The sequence below is a fragment of the Bos grunniens genome, chromosome 3, assembly GCF_055505025.1.
Source record: "Bos grunniens cultivar Pamir isolate PY7600 chromosome 3, Bosgru_T2T1.0, whole genome shotgun sequence".
Classification (NCBI taxonomy): domain Eukaryota; kingdom Metazoa; phylum Chordata; class Mammalia; order Artiodactyla; family Bovidae; genus Bos; species Bos grunniens.
Window position 1 is genome coordinate 116,085,112 of NC_141167.1, and position 15,490 is coordinate 116,100,601.

General features: G+C 37.0%; 1 protein-coding gene across 4 annotated transcripts in view; it reads left to right on the forward strand.

Annotated features, from left to right (window-relative positions):
• The window catches only part of NUF2 (NUF2 component of NDC80 kinetochore complex), a 42,635-nt gene extending 27,684 nt beyond the window's left edge, over positions 1 to 14,951 (forward strand). For all 4 annotated transcript variants that reach the window (XM_086393840.1, XM_086393841.1, XM_086393839.1 and 1 more), the window contains exons 13-14: positions 820 to 955; positions 14,552 to 14,951. In XM_086393840.1, coding sequence (XP_086249966.1) covers positions 820 to 955; positions 14,552 to 14,689 — 274 coding nt within the window. In that variant the 3' untranslated portion in view covers positions 14,690 to 14,951. The remainder of the gene's footprint in view (positions 1 to 819; positions 956 to 14,551) is intronic.
• The last annotated feature ends 539 nt before the right edge of the window (positions 14,952 to 15,490 follow it).

Genomic DNA, 15,490 nt, shown 5'->3' on the forward strand with positions numbered 1-15,490 from the left:
GTGACTAAAGCAGTTAGTTATGACTCATAATGCTACTACATCTAAATGTATAGAGATGTTTTAGGTATTAGTTTTTTTCATTTATTTTCCTGATAATCACAATTCTGAATCCTTTGCATAATTCGTTAGAAGGGTTCTAGTGCTATTGCTTATTTCAGTACACTTCAGAGCCAGCGAGCCAGAGTTGTATTAGGATAAATCAACTAGTTCATGTTATTGTTCAGCTAGTCTAGAGCATTATAGCATATTTTGAGAAAAAGTCTTACTTTTTAATTTAAGTACCAAGTACTTTGCGAGAATTTTGTCACCGTGGTTGTTGGCTAGTATGTTTGGATGTTTCATTGGTAGAATCTTCTTCCCATCAGTTCTAAAAGTGTGTTTTTAGAATAAATGCCCCAGATATGTCTATGAGATGACACTATTTTAGTTTGTAAAAGGTATATTAGGATGGTCTGAAGATTTCCTTTCCTCTTCCTCATGCAGATGAAGAAAAAGGGCAGAACCTGGTTTTAATTTGTCACTTGCCTTGCAGGAAAGTTGTATTAATTCACACTCCCACCAAGAGTCAAGAGTGAGTGCAGCTGGGAGAGGTGACTTAAAAATCTCATTTTTAAATAACAGCTTTGTGTGGAAGAGCTTACTCTTCCTGATTATAGCACCACCTTGTGATTCTCATCTGCTTGCTTTTAAATCTTGAGATGTAGGTGTGTCAGCCAAATATTGATACAAATACTCTCTTTGGAATCAAAATTAGATTTAATGTTTGACTGTTTAAATGCTTAAGTGGAATTATAATTTCACCCATCTCTTTTCCTTTAGAGACTGTAATAAAGTTCAAGAAAAAAGAGGTGCTGTCTATGAGCGAGTAACCACAATTAATCAAGAAATCCAAAAAATTAAATTTGGAATTCAACAACTAAAAGATGCTGCTGAAAGAGAGAAACTGAAGTCTCAGGTGAGTATATGTTCATAAGAAATAATTTCAGATAATCACGTGGGTTTAAAATGTAAATTATGTCACCCTCATTTTGAAGATTTTGTCAGTTCTTCAGAGTAAAAATTGACCCCTCAGGCGTGTTGCTTTACTTTCCATTTGTATCTTTTCCATTACCCTGGGATAGTTTGCATGTATGTCTCCTCACACTTTTTCCTTACTCACCTTTTTTCCCTGTCAGCACCTAGAATCGTGCTTTGCAGCAAGAGTAAGTGCTCCATAAAGTTTCTGAATGTTTTTGATAAATTAACTTAGCTGGTGATTTAAAATAAAAGTCTTCCAAAAAATTTTTGTATCTTTTTTCTGGTAAAAGAATCTCAAAAGTGTTTCTTAGGATCAGTTTAGATGTATTTGAGTTGTTACCTGAAACAAAGTAGCTTAGGTCTGTTCCTGTATTTTGAGATTTTTTTTTTTTTAATTTTATTTTATTTTTAAACTTTACATAATTGTATTAGTTTTGCCAAATATCAAAATGAATCCATCACAGGTATACATGTGCTCCCCATCCTGAACCCTCCTCCCTCCTCCCTCCCCATACCATCCCTCTGGGTCGTCCCAGTGCACTAGCCCCAAGCATCCAGTATCGTGCATCGAACCTGGACTGGCATCTCATTTCATACATGATATTTTACATGTTTCAATGCCATTCTCCCAAATCTTCCCACCCTCTCCCTCTCCCACAGAGTCCATAAGACTGTTCCATACATCAGTGTCTCTTTTGCTGTCTCGTACACAGGGTTATTATTATCATCTTTCTAAATTTCATATATATGCGTTAGTATACTGTATTGGTGTTTTTCCTTCTGGCTTACTTCACTCTGTATAATAGGCTCCAGTTTCATCCACCTCATTAGAACTGATTCAAATGAATTCTTTTTAATGGCTGAGTAATACTCCATCGTGTATATGTACCACAGCTTTCTTATCCATTCATCTGCTGATGGACCTCTAGGTTGCTTCCATGTCCTGGCTATTATAAACAGTGCTGCGATGAACATTGGGGTACACGTGTCTCTTTCCCTTCTGGTTTCCTCAGTGTGTATGCCCAGCAGTGGGATTGCTGGATCATAAGGCAGTTCTATTTCCAGTTTTTTAAGGAATCTCCACACTGTTCTCCATAGTGGCTGTACTAGTTTGCATTCCCACCAACAGTGTAAGAGGGTTCCCTTTTCTCCACACCCTCTCCAGCATTTATTATTTGTAGACTTTTGGATGGCAGCCATTCTGACTGGTGTGAAATGGTACCTCATAGTGGTCTTGATTTGCATTTCTCTGATAATGAGTGATGTTGAGCCTCTTTTCATGTGTTTGTTAGCCATCTGTATGTCTTCTTTGGAGAAATGTCTGTTTAGTTCTTTGGCCCATTTTTTGATTGGGTCATTTATTTTTCTGGAGTTGAGCTGGAGGAGTTGCTTGTATATTTTTGAGATTAGTTGTTTGTCAGTTGCTTCATTTGCTATTATTTTCTCCCATTCTGAAGGCTGTCTTTTCACCTTGCTGATAGTTTCCTTTGATGTGCAGAAGCTTTTAAGGTTAATTAGGTCCCATTTGTTTATTTTTGCTTTTATTTCCGATATTCTAGGAGGTGGGTCATAGAGGATCCTGTTGTGATGTATGTCAGAGAGTGTTTTGCCTGTGTTCTCCTCTAGGAGTTTTATAGTTTTATAGTTTCTGGTCTTATGTTTAGATCTTTAATCCATTTTGAGTTTATTTTTGTGTATGGTGTTAGAAAGTGTTCTAGTTTCATTCTTTTACAAGTGGTTGACCAGTTTTCCCAGCACCACTTGTTAAAGAGATTGTCTTTAATCCATTGTATATTCTTGCCTCCTTTGTCAAAGATAAGGTGTCCATATGTGCGTGGATTTATCTCTGGGCTTTCTATTTTGTTCCATTGATCTATATTTCTGTCTTTGTGCCAGTACCATACTGTCTTGATAACTGTGGCTTTGTAGTAGAGCCTGAAGTCAGGTAGGTTGATTCCTCCAGTTCCATTCTTCTTTCTCAAGATCGCTTTGGCTATTCGAGGTTTTTTGTATTTCCATACAAATTGTGAAATTATTTGTTCTAGCTCTGTGAAGAATACTGTTGGTAGCTTGATAGGGATTGCATTGAATCTATAAATTGCTTTGGGTAGTATACTCATTTTCACTATATTGATTCTTCCAATCCATGAACATGGTATATTTCTCCAAAAACCAAAAGCTAGTTCTTTGAAAGGATAAATAAAATTGACAAACCATTAGCCAGACTCATCAAGAAACAAAGGGAGAAAAATCAAATCAATAAAATTAGAAATGAAAATGGAGAGATCACAACAGACAGCACAGAAATACAAAGGATCATAAGAGACTACTATCAACAATTATATGCCAATAAAATGGACAATGTGTAAGAAATGGACAAATTCTTAGAAAAGTACAACTTGCCAAAACTCGACCAGGAAGAAATAGAAAATCTTAACAGACCCATCGCAAGCATGGAAATTGAAACTGTAATCAAAAATCTTCCAGCAAGCAAAAGCCCAGGTCCAGATGGCTTCACAGCTGAATTCTACCAAAAATTTAGAGAAGAGCTAACACCTATCCTGCTCAAACTCTTCCAGAAAATCGCAGAGGAAGGTAAACTTCCAAACTCATTCTATGAGGCCACCATCACCCTAATACCAAAACCTGACAAAGAACCCACAAAAAAAGCAAACTACAGGCCAATATCACTGATGAACGTAGATGCAAAAATCCTTAACAAAATTCTAGCAATCAGAATCCAACAACACATTAAAAAGATCATACACCATGACCAAGTGGGCTTTATCCCAGGGATGCAAGGATTCTTCAATATCTGCAAATCAATCAATGTAATACACCACATTAACAAATTGAAAAATAAAAACCATATGATTATCTCAATAGATGCAGAGAAAGCCTTTGACAAAATTCAACACCCATTTATGATAAAAACTCTCCAGAAAGCAGAAATAGAAGGAACATACCTCAACATAATAAAAGCTATATATGACAAACCCACAGCAAACATTATCCTCAATGGTGAAAAATTGAAAGCATTTCCTCTAAAGTCAGGAACAAGACAAGGGTGCCCACTTTCACCATTACTATTCAACATAGTTTTGGAAGTTTTGGCCACAGCAATCAGAGCAGAAAAAGAAATAAAAGGAATCCAAATTGGAAAAGAAGAAGTAAAACTCTCACTATTTTCAGATGACCTGATCCTCTACATAGAAAACCCTAAAGACTGCACCAGAAAATTACTAGAACTAATCAATGACTATAGTAAAGTTGCAGGATATAAAATCAACACACAGAAATCCCTTGCATTCCTATACACTAATAATGAGAAAACAGAAAGAGAAATTAAGGAAACAATTCTATTCACCATTGCAACGGAAAGAATAAAATACTTAGGAATATATCTACCTAAAGAAACTAAAGACCTATATATAGAAAACTATAAAACACTGGTGAAAGAAATCAAAGAGGACACTAATAGATGTATTTTGAGATTTTTTAATGATAATTTTATCACAATTAACAAGTTACTTTGCCTGTTTCAAGTATATTTATTTTATTGTTTCATAGACAGTCTCAAGTTTAATGTGGACAGGCGTCTTCTACATTTTTATTTTCCAGAATATCAGTACAGCGCCATACATGTTCCCTGCTTCTGTTTTTCCTTGACTGCCAAAGACCCAAAGAAGTCGTCTATTCCTACTCTGTTCATCACATTATCATTCTCTCTTTAACCTTTAAAGTTTGTCCAGTAGCCTCGAGATGGTCCCAAACTGCTCTACCAGGAGTCACTAAAAATAGCCCTTTGTCATGTAAAATCCCTTGGCCTCTTTTTTTTCATTTTGCTTCATCTTGCCTACATTGATATCCTACAATCTCTGAAACCTGAAAGATATTTAAACATGCTGTCATTACCTTTCACCATTCACATTTAATTTGCAAGGATTCTTAAAAGAAAGAATCACAGTAAACAATCCCCTCACCTGTTCTCAGGAGTCTTTATCCTCCAAAACATTAGATTGTTAGCATGTGCACATATAAGTGTATATGTACAGCTGAGGATTATCTCAGGGCTGCTTTAAAAGGAAGGAAAGAAAGAAAAAGAAAATAGTTGAGTTTCCTCTTCCATGGTCTACCCTGATTTTTTTCTTTCTTTTTTACATTACACTCCAATTACTTTTCTTTTACATTCCAACTACTTTCCTTCATATTTGCCAAGCCTTTGGCCCTCAGTTTATCTCTGGAATGAGGGTTAGAAAAACCTTATTTAATCCTACTTCTTAACCAAATCGTATGAGCAGATTTATTATCACCTCGTCAGATATAATTAATGAACCAGTTACTAATTTAAGTACCTTTTGTCTGTGATCATAAAAGGTGCCTGTGCCTGCTTTAAATTCCTTTTAGTTTTGTGCATATGTGTCTCACCAATAATATTTTAAGTTTCTTAACAATAGTGATCAAATTTTTTGCCTTAGTATGTCATGCCAAACCATGCCTAGAATGGTGCCTTATATTGTAGTATGCTTTCCATAAATCTTTGTAGCATGCTGTTTCTTAAAACTAGGATGGGGAACACATGTATACCTGTGGCGGATTCATTTTGATATTTGGCAAAACTAATACAATTATGTAAAGTTTAAAAATAAAATAAAATTAAAAAAAAAAAAACTAGCAGTGTATTAGAATACAATAAAGAATTCAAAAGAGTTAAAGATGAGCAACCCCTCATCCAAATATATTGAATTAGAACCATCAGCAGTGGGGCCCATGAACCTAAATTTTTTTAGCATAACTCTTGAGAACCACTGATGTATTCTGCTTCATTGTTTCAGTATTATAAAGCTCATCACCATGCAAGCTGTTCTACTAGGACAGCTTTTAGTTATTAAAATGTTACTTCTTGTTTTGAGTTTAAAATTTTTCATTTCTGTACTCTCAGTCCAGTTCAGTTCAGTCGCTCAGTTGTGTCCAACTCTTTGCGACCCCATGAATCACAGCATGGCCTCCCTGTCCATCACCAACTCCCCGAGTTCACTCAGACTCACGTCCATGAGTCAGTGATGCCATCCAGCCATCTCATCCTCTGTTGTCCCCTTCTCCTCCTGCCCCCATCCCTCCTAGCATCAGAGTGCTTTCCAATGAGTCAACTCTTCACATGAGGTGGCCAAAGTACTGGAGTTTCAGCTTTAGCATCATTCCTTCCAAAGAAATCCTAGGGCTGATCTCCTTCAGAATGGACTGGTTGGATCTCCTTGAAGTCCAAGGGACTCTCAAGAGTCTTCTCCAACACCACAGTTCAAAAGCATCAATTCTTTGGCGCTCAGCTTTCTTCACAGTCCAACTCTCACATCTGTACATGACCACTGGAAAAGCCATAACCTTGACTAGACAGACCTTTGTTGGCAAAGTAATGTCTCTGCTTTTGAATGTGCTGTCTAGGTTAGTCATAACTTTTCTTCCAAGGAGTAAGCGTCTTTTAATTTCATGGCTGCAGTCACCATCTGCAGTGATTTTGGAGCCAAAAAAAATAAAGTCTGACATTGTTTCCCCATCTATTTCCCATGAAGTGATGGGACCAGATGCCATGATCTTCGTTTTCTGAATGTTGAGCTTTAAGCCAACTTTTTCACTCTCCACTTTCACTTTCATCAAGAGGCTTTTGAGTTCCTCTTCACTTTCTGCCATAAGGGTGGTGTCATCTGCATATCTGAGGTGATTGAGATTTCTGTACTCTAGTGGACCAAGATCATCTCTCTGGAACAAATCTGTACCCTCTTCTACTTAATGAAATTTTGCTTAAGATATTTGAGGATAAAGATCGTGGGTTCTTTCAGCCTTCTCATCTGGTTACTTAGTGCTCGTTTCCCAGCTATTCTTTATATAGTTTAATTTCCATTCTGTTTGCTGTCCTCTTGTCTGTTTCCTGCTCTTTTATTCTGCTTAATATGTAGAGTTCAGTACTGAATGTCGTCTTCCAGGTAATGGTGTCACCAACCCCAGAGCACTATACTTTTGTTAAATGAAGCATAATATCAAGTTGGATTTTTAGTAGCAGCAAAACTTTCGATGCAGTTAGTTGTTCAACTTGGTAAGTTGTTCTAACTTTACCTTTACCCAGATGACATTGTCATATCCATTTGTTCCAAAATAGCTTGGGAGAGTCTCTAAGTCCTGTGATGACATTGAGACACATTTTGTCAAAAAATTCCCTTTAGCTTACTTTAGAATCATCTTTCATGAAGAGGAAAGAAGGATGTGTTAAAATTGCCAAATTTTTCTTTTCGTAATTTTGTTGGATCCTAATGATCCTTCTTTTTCATTAAATATTCCTTTCCATAGACATTTCATCACTTCTAACTTCAATTGTCATCTTTATTTATAAAGCTTTTAAAAATCTATTTTTCCTATTCTGGCCACCTCAACTCTACTCCTTATTTTAGTTGCCTGATGGATATTTTCAGTGGATAAGCTTATCATTACAAAATAACATTTATGAAATTTAACATTTTTCAGTGTCTTTCTTCTTCCTCACCCTCACGTTCTCCTTCCCCCTCTGCCTGTCTCCTTCCCCTTCCCTTTCCCTCTCTTTTTCATTTAGCTTCCTCATATTCTTCAGTGGCATCATCATTTTCAAAATATCACAAAGAGTTGCAGTTTTGGATTTTCTTAAGATAATCCTGATATCCAAACAGTCACCAAGTTAATGTCATGACTTGTAAAAACTCATTGATAACTATTCATAACAACTGTTTTCTAATCATATTTCTATCACATAATTTTCTAACATTCATGAATTGCAGCAAAAACTTGCTAAATTTATTCCTTAAGATTCTCCTGCATCAAATCTGTCCTGAATCCTAAGTATGGCCAAATTTTTCTTGTTAAAATATGACTCTTATTGCTACAGTTTCTTGTTTAAAACCCAAATTCCCTGTTTTCCTACATTTGGTAGGAAAACATTTAGTTATTCCTACATTTAGTCAACCATTCAGCAAACGGTCTATATACCTACAAGATTGTTCTTGTTCAGTCACTGAATCGTGTCTGACTCTTTGCGGCCCTATGGACTATAGCTCACCAGGCTCCTCTGTCCATGAAATTCTCTAGACAAGAGTACTGGAGTAGGTAGTCATTCCCTTCTCCAGGGGATTTTCCTGACCCAGGGATCAAACCTGGGTCTCCTGCATTGTAGGTGGATTCTTTACCATCTGAGCGACCAGGGAAGCCCCATATCTCCCAGAGTTTCCTCAAATTCACGTCCACTGAGATGGAGATGCTATCTAACCATCTTATCTTCTGCTGCTGGCTTCTTCTTTTGCCTTGACTCTTTCCCAGGATCAGGGTCCTTTCCAGTGAGTCAGCTCTTTGCATCACGTGGCCAAAGTGTTGGAGCTGCAGCTTCAGTCGTTCCAATGAATTTTCAGGGTTGATTTTCTTTACAATTGACTGGTTTGATCTCCTTGCAGTCCAGTGGACTCTCAAGAGTCTTCTCCATCACCACAATTTGAATGCATCAGTTCTTCAGCACTTAGCCTTCCTTATACTCCACCTCTCACATCCATACATGACTATGGGAAAAACCATAGCTTTGACTAGGCAGATCTTTGTCAGTCAAGTGACATCTCTGCATTTTAATATGCTCTCTAGTTTGTCATAGCTTTCTTCCAAGGAGCAAGTCTTAATTTCATGGTTGCATTCACCATTTGCAGTGGTTTTGAAGCCCAAGAAAATAAAATTTGTTGCTGCTTCCACCTTTTCCCTTTCTATTTGCCATAAAGTGATGGGACCGGATGCCATGATCTTAGTTTTTTTGATGTTGATTTTCAAGTCAGCCTTTTTATTCTCCTCCCTTGTCAAGAGGCTCTTTAGTTCCTCTTCACTTTCTGCCATTAGAGTGATATCATCTGCATGTCTGAGATTGTTGATATTCTCCCAGCAGTCTTTATTCCAGCTTGTGATTCATTCAGTTCAGCATTTTTCATGATGTTATCTGCATATAAGTTAAGTAAGCAAGATGACAGTATACAACCTTAACTTGAGTAATTTTGAACCAGTCAGTTGTTTCGTGTCTGGTTTTAACTATTGCTTCTTGACCTGCAGAAAGGTTTCTCAGGAGGCAGGTAAGGAGATGTGGTATTCCCATTTCTAAGAATTATCAACAGTTTGTTGTGATCCACAAAGTCAAATGAAGCCGAAGTAGGTATTTTTTCTGAAAAACTCTGTTACTTTCTCCCTGATCCAACAGATGTCACAATTTGATCTCTGATGCTCTGCCTTTTCTAAACCCAGTTTGTACATCTGGAGGTTCTCTGTTCACATACTGCAGACTCCTCACTTGAAGGATTTTGAGCATAACCTTGCCAGCATGTGAAATAAGCGCAATTGTACAATAGTTTGAACATTCTTCGGCATTGCCCTTCTTTGGAATTGTAATGAAAACTGATTTTTTCCAGTCTTGTGACCATTGCCAACTTTTCCAAATTTGCTGACATACTGAGTACAGAATTTTAACAGTGTCATTTTTAGGATTTTTAAATCGCTCAGCTGGAATTTTGTCATCTCCACTAGCTTTGTTCGTAGGAATGCTTCCTAAGGCCCACTTGACTTCACACTCTAGGATGTCCAGCTCTAGGTGAGTGACCGCACCATTGTGGTTACCTGGGTCATTATGATCTTTCTTGTATTATCCTTCTGTTTTCTGTGTATTCTTGCCAACTGTTCTTAATTTTTTCTGCTTCTGTTGGGTCCTACCATTTCTGTCCTTTATTGTGCTCATCCTTCCATGAAATGTTCCTGAAGAGCTCCCTAGTCTTTCCCATTCTATCATTTTCCTATATTTCTTTGCATTGCTTCTTTAAGAAGGCGTTTTTATCTCTTCTTGCTATTCTCTGGAACTCTGTATTCAGTTGGGTATATTTTTCCCTTTCTCCCTTGCCTTTCTCTTCTCTTCTTTCCTCAACTATTTTTAGAGCTTCATCAGACAACCACTTTTCCTTCTTGCATTTCTTTTTCTTTGGGTTGGCTTTGGTCACTGCCTCCTGTACACTGTTATGAACTTCTGTCCATAGTTCTTCAGACACTCTATCAGACTTAATCCCTTGAATCTTTTCATCACCTCTGCTGTATCATAAGGGATTTGATTTAGGTCATACCTGAATGGCCTAGTGGTTTTACCTACTTTTCTCCAATTTAAACCTGAATTTTGCAATAATGAGCCATAGCCAGCTCCGGGTTTTTTTGTTTGGGTTTTTACTGACTGTATAGAGCTTCTCTCCATCTTTGGCTGCAAATAACATAATCAGTCTGATTTTGGTATTGACCATCTGGTGATGTCTATGTGTAGCGTCATCTCTTGTGTTGTTGGAAGAGGGTATTTGCTATGAGCAGTGCCTTCTTTTGGTAAAACCCTGTTAGCCTTTGCCCTGCTTCATTTTGTACTCAAGGCCAAACTTGCCTGCTATTCTGGATATCTCTTGACTTCCTACTTCTAATCTAATCCCCTATATTGAAAAGGGATGTCTTTTTTAGTTCTAGAAATTGTTGTAGGTCTTATAGAACCAGTCAACTTTAGCTTTTTCTGCATTAGTGGTTGGGGCATAGACTTGGGTTACTGTGATATTGAATGGTTTGCCTTGGGAACAAACCAGGATTGTTCTGTCATTTTTGAGATTGTACCCAAGTACTCCGTTTCAGACTCTTTTGTTAACTAGGAAGGCTACTACTCCATTTTGCTAAGGAATTCTTGCCTAAGTAGTAGATATAATGGTCATCTGAATTAAATTTGCCTATTCCTGTCCATTTTTAGTTCACTGATTCCTAAGATGTTGATGTTCACTCTTGCCATCTCCTACTTGACCACATCCAATTTACTTTGATTCATGAACCTGACATTCCAGGTTCCTGTGCAGTATTGTTCTTTATAGAGTGGTATCATCTGCATGTCTGAGGTTGTTGATATTTCTCCTGACAATATTTTTTTTTTTTTTGAAGAATAATTGCTTTACAGAAGTTTGCAGTTTTCTGTCAAACCTCAACATGAATCAGCCATAGGCATACATATATTCCCTCCCTTTTGAAGCTCCCTCCCATCTCCCTCCCCATCCCACCCCTCTAGGTTGGTACAGAGCCCCTGTTTGAGTTTCCTGAGCCATACAGCAAATTCCCCTTAGCTACCTCTTTTACATGTGGTAATTACATACTCATTACATATGGTAATGTAAGTTTCCATGTTACTCTTTCCATTCATCTCACCCTCTCCTCTGGCAGTCTTTATTCCAGCTTATGATTCATCCAGCTCAGCATTTAACCTGATGTTATCTGTATATAAGTTAAATAAGCAGGATGACAGTATACAGCCTTGGACTTTACTTTCACTACCAGACACATCAATAAGGGAGCATTGTTTCTGCTTTGGCCCAGCTGCCTAATTCTTTCTGGTGCTATGAGTAATTGTTCTCCGCTCCTGCTCGGTAGCATGTTGGGTGCCTTGTTACCTGGGTCACTCATCTTCTGGCATAGTATCTTTTTACCTTTTCATATTGTGCATGGTGTTCTCCAGGCAAGAATACTGGAGTGGACTGCTATTTCCTTCTCCATCGAACTACGTTTTGTCAGAACTCTTCACTATGACCCATCCATCTTGGTTGGTCCTGCACAGCATGGCTCATAACGTCTTTGAGTTACTTAAGCTTCTTTGCTGTGACAAAGCTATGATCCATGAAAGGGATCTACTAGGTAGTAGCCTTTATATTTGATTCAGAGAATAAGTGTGAACAAAGAAGCCATGATCCCTACCTTCTAGGATTATTAAAGTTTTGTATCTAAGCTAATCGTTTTCATTGTTTAAGGTGTAATGAAAAATGTATTCTCCGTATAACTTCCTGTGGCTTCTTTCAGATATCGTTGATTTCTCTCCTCACATACTATAGCATTATTAGTCTATTCTGATCTGTGCTGTCCATAGCTACTAGCAACATGTGGCTGTTTACACTTACATTTAAATTAATTTAAATGAAATAAAATTTAAAATTTAGTTCCTGGTTTATACTAGCTATATTTCAAGGGCTTGAGTATCCAAACTAGTCTGGATTGTATGTTTCATAGGGTAGAAAAGCATAACTGCACGTCCCACTGTACTGTTATACCACTTACAGTGCTGTTGTCAGAGGCACTCAATAACATGGTGGTTGTTGAGTTAATACATGCTTGGTGGATAAATGGCTATACTGGCCGTAAAACTCCATAGATATTATATAATCCTGATATCTCTGATTTGGAAAGTGAGATAATTACCTAGACCAATGCTGTCCAATAGAAGTTACTGCTGGGAATGTTCTGTACTACTGAGTATGGTAGCCATTAGGTACTTGTAGCTACAGTGCGGAGAAGGCAATGGCACCCCACTCCAGTACTCTTGCCTGGAAAGTCCCATGGATGGAGGAGCCTGGAAGGCTGCAGTCCATGGGGTCACTGAGGGTCAGACACGACTGAGCGACTTCACTTTCACTTTTCACTTTCATGCATTGGAGAAGGAAATGGCAACCCACTCCGGTGTTCTTGCCTGGAGAATCCCAGGGGCGGGGGAGCCTGGTGGGCTTCCGTCTATGGGGTTGCACAGAGTAGGACATGACTGAAGTGACTTAGCAGAGCTACAGTGTGTTTGAAGGGTGGCTAGTGCAGCTGAGGAGCATGCAACTGTTTAAATGTAAATTTAAATAATCACATGTTCCTAGTGGTTGTCATGTTAGACACTGTAGAACTAGAGTTTGAGTTTAAAAGTATTTAACTTCAGCCAAGCCATCACAGTAAGACTTACTTATTATGCAAATTAATATAAAATTCCACTTGGGTACAGAGTTAATTGGAAACTGAAATACGTAGCTTTGGTGAGGGCTCTGATCTATTGCTTTAACATCCTGTGAGGATTGGCTTGGAACTTCAGATGTTCGTTTGCTTCTGTGGACGTGCGGTAGAACTGGGCTTTAATATTTCATTCATTCGTTCATGTGGCTCTACCTGCCAGATTTGGTTCCTCCTTGAGAATACAGTTGCCCTCAGGAGAAAATTGTTCCTCTGAGTGTGTCTAAAAGGTTGGTTCAGATATTTACAGATTATATATCTTTATTTAGCTACACTTCATTTTAATAGTTTCTCCTGAGTAATGTCTTTCTACCAAATTTATTCAGCTTTCTTTTACTATGAATAAGTGCATATTCCTATATAGAACCATGAAATTAAATTGATCTGTAGCTGCTGATTGTGCCAGTTTTTAAAAATGGTGTTTATATAAGCTAGCAACTAATTCACCTTATTTTTCCAATAAGCTTTAAGAAATAAAGGTGTCAAAATTTTTTTATTTATTTCCCTAATGATTTATATTCCATCATAGTTGTAGTAATTTTATGTCTGATTAGATGTTGGGAATCTAAATACACTTTTCTGTTTTTGTATTATGATTTAATAATGATCCGTGTTTAGATTTTAGGAAAGTGTTTAGCCTTCACCATCTATTTATATTCACTTAATCTAGAGCAATAGTTCCCAGATTCCCAGCAATAGTTCTTGCATAGGTAGCAGTCTCTGGAAATAGTGTTGTTCTTTTTTGAAACATTTTGAATTCTTACTATATTTAATTATGACCTATATAATTTGCTCAAAATCAGAGAGTATCTACACTAGAATTTAAACTAAGATAAGTACTAGCTATACTATGGGTTTAAGAAAAGTTTAATGGGAACAGCAGTTAAAATTGAGAATATTTATAACCATTTTACCCATTTATTGCTTTTTTCTTCCATTGGAAAAGGCCTGCTGTTTTATTTCAGTTGTGGAACACCTTTTATAATCTTTCAGAATACTACTTTTTCTTGTATCAAAATTTGAGAATTGTTTTGTGTAAGAAAAATCAATAATAAATGGATCAAAATTGCATTTGATAAGCATGAGATAAAAGATAATGCATGCAGACTAATTGTTTTATTATTTTATTCAGTCTATAAAAATTGTTTTGTAGTTTTTTCTTAATTCTTAACATATCCATATAGGTTTATATGAAAATTCATTATTGCTTATAGTAGGACTGCCCGATCAGTTTATTAAAACAAAAATACTGGTGTATTTTTCAGTCCTGTAGATTACTTATTAAACCTGTTTACATGTAATTTAAATGATGATCAGAGTCAAATACAGAGGTTATAGCTGTTTACAGAAATCTAGGTATTTGCCTGGTAAACATGAAAAGCTCCAAAGTAAAAACTTATCTTTGGTTATTAAAAATATGTCCTTAATGTCTTAGAATTCAAGCCATTGTTAGTGTCTCTGCTTTGCTCTTTCTGAGTAGCTGACTTTTTGGTGCATCCGTGTGGCTTAATAAGAGTAGGCACACGTGTGTCTGTATGTGCACGTGCATAAGATAATGTAGGCTTTAAAATATTATGAATAAATACGAATGAGACTGTTGGAATTCTTTAATTCACTTTTAGTTTTGGTCATTGCATGGAATAATCCTTGTTGTATTTCATTTTCTACTTAGGAAATATTTCTCAGCTTGAAAGCTGCTTTGGAGAAATACCACGAAGGCATTGAAAAGGCAACAGAGGACTGCCATGCTAAAATAGATGCGAAAACAGCTGAACTGAAGAAGAAAATGTTCAGAACCCAACCTGATTAACAGAATTACACATCTTTTTATAAAAAGCTTGTCAACTTTTAATTTTATATTCTGAAAGGGAATAGTTAAGTTGAAGTTAATGAAAGTATCAAAAGTACTAAATAGTGTTGGCTCGGTCATTTTTTATATACTCTCATAGATTATTATTTTGTAAGATAATACATTTATTGTAGACTTCCATGAACTTAAATTGTGCAGGTATTCATGTCTCTGCTCCTTGTTGTAAGTAGTGGTTGAAATAAACAATTGCATTTGAAATTTCTTCCCCCTGTTATTTTCATGGCTTTTGTCGCTTTGTTTGTCAACATACAGAGGTATAGTATTACTGAGCCCTGGCTTTGCACTAAGCATTGTGGGATCTCATTTGATCTTCACTCAGGCAGCTCTAGGTAGACATTTTTATAACTACTTGATGGGTGAAGGTCCTGAAAGAGTAAATAATTGAACCAAAATTTGAATTGTGCTTTGTGTGATACTGAGGTCTGGAATGTTTTTACTATACCATACTTCCTAATGTAATTCTTTGAAAGACAAAGTATGAGAGTGGTGGTCTTATGCTATGACATTTTTATGAGGAAAATAAAATGTGCAAACTGCTTAGAACAGTGCCGTGGTAGACAATACGTATTAATTAATGGTATTTAGAGTTCCAGTTCGGAGAAGGCAATGGCAGTCCACTCCAGTACTCTTGCCTGGAAAATCCCATGGACGGGGGAGCCTGGTGGGCTGCAGCCCATGGGGCCGCTAAGAGTTGGACACGACTAAGCGACTTCACTTTCACTTTTCACTTTCATGCATTGG